Source organism: Dipodomys ordii, unplaced genomic scaffold (genome assembly GCF_000151885.1).
Source record: "Dipodomys ordii isolate 6190 unplaced genomic scaffold, Dord_2.0 Scaffold104, whole genome shotgun sequence".
NCBI lineage: Eukaryota > Metazoa > Chordata > Mammalia > Rodentia > Heteromyidae > Dipodomys > Dipodomys ordii.
In genome coordinates, this window is record NW_012267320.1 from 5,458,532 (window position 1) to 5,463,314 (window position 4,783).

Here is a 4,783-nt window from a genome sequence, read left to right on the forward strand (position 1 = left end):
GAAGTGGCGCTGTGGCTCAAGTGGTAGAGCACTAGCCTTGAGATGAAGAGCTGAGGGACAGCGCCCAGGCCCAGACTTCAGGCCCCACTACCGGACACACACACAAAAAAAACAAATTTGTCAACATTATTTGGGAGGTGTATAATCCTGTCTTCAGTTGGTTTTCAATTGGTTTTCTCTGTATTTGAAAAAATCTTTAGAACATTCTGGAATGTAGGTATGCAAGTATTATAGTTATCCTCTCATGCTACTAATGATGCAAATTTCCTGAGGCTTCATTGATTTACTCTTTAAGATTCATTTTGAAGTAATGTAATATAGAGGGAGAAGTCTTTTACTCTACATGAATGATTAATCAACAAGCACTATTTATCACAAAGGTTATTCAGTGCCCATGGCACTACACGTATTTCTCATTCTAATATGCATAATAAATTTTAAATTTCACTCTACACATTGGTTGCTTTATGCTCTGCAAATTTTAGTGTATCTTCATTAATCTTTAGATTTTAATGCATTTTTGTTGTTGATTCTAGGTTATCACAAATGTTACAGTTGAGCCTGGTGTGGTAGCACCTACTTATAATTCAAGCTATTCTAGATTACTTGGGTTCAGCAGTTGCAAGATAGGCTTGGCAATAGAGTAAGACCCTCACATCAGATAGGCAAATAAGGACTAACATCATGGAGTTCCTGGTGTTTTGGTAATAATTTGTCTACTTACTTGCTTCAACTTATTAGGGCTAAGCCTGAGTATCTCCTAATTCTTATTTTTTAGCAGGCATGGACATCTAGTGATTATTTTTGTCATATTGATACAGAAAAAAATTAATGTTTAAATAATTTGGCTTGGTTTTACATGAAACTGATCTTTGCAACTTATGAGTTTGTATATTCTCTCAAGGTGAACTATGGTTAAGTATTAGACTCATACATCTTCCTAGTACATTCCTCACAATGTTAAGTCTCTGTATTTCCCTTACCATGTGGATAGCATGAAAAGGGAATGCAGCCTGGTTCTACACTTATTCTGCACAGCTTCTTGCCTGGCTCCAGAACTGCAAAACCTAACTCACTTCTTACTTTTTTTCTGGCAGTCTTAGGGCCTGAACTCAGAGCTTAGAAGCTGTCCCTGAGCTTGTTGGCTCAAGGCTAGAACTCTGTCACTTGAACCACAGCTTTATTAGTGGCTTTTTTTTGCTTAATTGGAGATGAGACTCTCACAGACTTCCCTGCCTATGCTGGCTCCAAACTGCAGTCCCCAGATCTCAGCCTCCTGAGAGCTGGGATTCCAAGCTTGAGCCACCACCACCAGCACCTTTAACCCATTTCATTCTCTCTCTACTATCATATGCCTAATACACTCATGTTTTTAAATCATTAGAGTACATTTATGTATTTTACATTTATGTATTTTTAAGAACTTCTGGGATACATTTTGATAACTCCTAATATTATTATTATTATTGGCATTTTTAGTGTAATAAAGTCTACATTCTGTAGAGAAGATATTTTGTGGTTTTTAATTGAAAACCATTATACAGAGATAAGCCTACTGGATGAAATGATCCAGAGCTGACGTTGCAAAAAACACAAAACATTTCAACACGCATAACTATAAATAACCCTATATGAAATACAACTATTGTCATGGAAACTATGTTTAAAATTATATGAGGAGCTTAGACAAAAAAAGATTGTAGAAATTAGAAGGCACACATAAAAGTAAAATACATAATTTCCAATTTTATTAGAAAAATAATGACCACAATTCCCCGCTTTTTTCCTCTTTCACCCCTTCTTTCTGAAAAAAGGAGCACAACCACATACAAGTGACTGAAAATTTCCAAACATACATGTCAAAGTAATTAATATAATGTAATAAAACTATAAGAACAAAATAGTATGGTAGAATAGTTTAATAGAATTTGCAAGTCAAATTTGATAACATTACACAGCATAACACTATAAAATACTTCTGCACTATCACAAAATGCAACATGAATAATTCATCAACATGAGCATGATGCATTCTATTTAGTTTTCCACATCAGTGTATAGGTGGCATTTATGAAGACATCTAAATTTTGTTCATGTGAAGAAACGTGGAGAGAGTTGCCATAGGACAGGAGGACACAGGCAGTCGGCTCAGCAGTGGAGGGAACTCCTCAGTAGAAGCCATAGGACCAGTATCTTCCACAGCACAGTGGGCGGCAGCAGCCATAGCCATAGCCACCATAACCATAGCCGCCATAGCCGCCATAGCCACCATAGCCACAGCCACAGCGATAGCCACAGCCTAGGCCTCCATAGCCATAGCCCAGGCCTCCATAGTAGCTGCCACAGTAGCACATGGTGTCAGGAGTGGACTGTTGTGACAGGAGCAGAAGGTGGGATTGTTGAGTCTGGATGTGTCTGTGTGCCAGCTGCCTTTTATACCCCTGGGTGGTGGGTGGGAACCACAGGCATGTGAGCATCATGTGCTCCCTGAGAGCTTCCCCCAGCATCCTGAGCACCTTGACTTAGTGCATAAACAAGGCCTTCATAACTGGGATGGTTTTCTTCCTATGTCAGAATTCCATGATGGGTTTATGGGCCTGTAAGATGAAATTCTTTTTCTGTTTTCAATGCTCTTGCTCACTGTCTATGGAGTTGGCTATGTACTGCCTGATTATATGACATGACCAATCATCAGAATAAGTATGCCATTTTCATTTTTGCTTTATTTCCATCACTTCGCAAGAAGCCTTGGGGGTTGTGTGGGTTTGTTTGTCTTGCTTTGCTTTGTGAATAAATGCTGATATGTTGAAGCAAGTCTCCTGAGTCTGACTCATGAAGATAAGCTGGTTATTGGTTCTGTTAAATGGTAATTACTATGATATGTAAACAAAATGTCATTTGCTTCTGAATACTTTCCTTTAGTATGTCTTAAAAAATTGAAATGTTAAAAATCAAGATAGTGTGTTATCTCTGCTTCTTTTTGTCTCCTCATATTAAATAGTGATGATATATATGTGAAACAGTATAATTAAGCTGGACACCTCCATTTTCAGTTTTTATGTATTTTTTTAACCAAGGATTTCCTTTGCTATTTGAAATGACCTGAAGTTATAGCAGTCATGTTATCTATGAAGAAGTTTGGAGACCAAAAGCAATGTATTTTTCTATAGTTTGCAGCTCTTCGAGATAACCTTGTCTAATCATGGAAAACCTTTTCTTTTGTTTGGCTTTACCTACTTAATGAAATTTGCCAATATTAAACTAACTCCACTTATTGTATGAATTGCTGTACAAATCTGTGGCCATACAAATCCTGCCAAATCATTCACATTTTCTAAAAATAAAATTGTAAAACACTGAAACTATTGATAGATTCATGGGTACAGTGAAAAAACTTTGCTTTCCTTCTGTTCCTTCTATGTGCTTATATTATTTATATGAGAGTAGATGTTTTGTTACATTCCTGACATATTTAAATATATCCTAATCAATCTCACCCTATCACTCATCTTTTCTCCTGTTCTCTGACTTTCTAAAATAACTTCAAACTTTCGTTGTCTATTTTCTAATTTTGATTGAATTTCAGAGAGGAATTCCCAAGTATCTTACCCTCTTCAATCTCTTTCAGATAGCCAGTTGTTATGTATTTTTTAACCATCTGTATACCAATTATTTTGAAGGTGTGTTTTGTAGCATTTATGAGTATTTCTTGGTAGTCTCCTCTGACTGGTTTCTTGGCTTTATATGTCAGAAATGGTAAGAGGACATAGGGAAATTTCTAGTATGACAGAAAAATAAAATAAGTCTTTTCTTCTATTGAATCTAAAATAAATCTCTTTTATTCATTGCCTAAAGTTTTTGTTATTGTCACACATACTTTTAAAAAATAAGATAGATATTCAGGTGTCTACATAATGGCTGGCATCTGTGTTGTTTTGTCAAAATTTTATTGTTAGGTTTTACTTTTCATATATTATGATGACAAAACAACTTGGGACAAGATTTTGTGTTTTCTTGAAAATGAAACAAAAAATTTTTTAAACCAAACTGATGTTTGTGTCTAAGTGCTGTCAGACATTTTTAAAAATTCTTTTGTCTTCCTGTCATTTCTGAATGTGACAGAGACTCTTAAGAAAACAAGGAACATCTGGGCCTATTCAGTTTTGAAAGTTCAAAGGAAAAATAAAGAATCCCAAGAAAAGCCATGGTTAACTAAGTGGGAAACAGTAAGTTAGGACCATGACAACAGCTACGCGAAACTCATGTGTCAGTCAGCTTTCAGCCACAATTATTAAATAGCAAAGAACACTATTTTAAGAAAGAAAATGTATTATTTTTGTTTCATAGTACATATACAGATATGAAGTATATATATATACTTATAAATATATACTATATATTACAGTATATAATGTATTATATATTTTATAATTATAAGTTATATAATATAAGCTTATATATACTTTATTTAATATATAGTCTGTATATATAAATAAAATTTGATATAAATCATATGCATAAATTATATAAAATCACATATATTATATATAAAAATATATGAATATGGATATACTTAAGTATAAATAAATACAAACTCTCTCTCTCTCTATATATATACATTTGGTTTATATTTGATTTGGTGCCAGTCCTATGTCTTGCCCTGGGGCTCATGTACTGGCTGTAGTCTTTTGTTCAAGGTTTAAACCATTTGAGCCACAGCTTCTCCACTGGCTTTGTCTTTTCTTTTGTAATTTATTGTAGATAAGAGTCTCACACGGACTTT

General features: G+C 34.7%; 1 protein-coding gene across 1 annotated transcript; it reads right to left on the minus strand.

Annotated features, from left to right (window-relative positions):
* Positions 1–2,168: 2,168 nt before the first annotated feature.
* On the minus strand, positions 2,169–2,354 carry LOC105994081 (keratin-associated protein 20-2-like). The gene has a single exon (XM_013027495.1). It carries the CDS (start codon positions 2,352–2,354, stop codon positions 2,169–2,171), a length of 186 nt encoding a protein of 61 aa, XP_012882949.1.
* Positions 2,355–4,783: the final 2,429 nt, after the last annotated feature.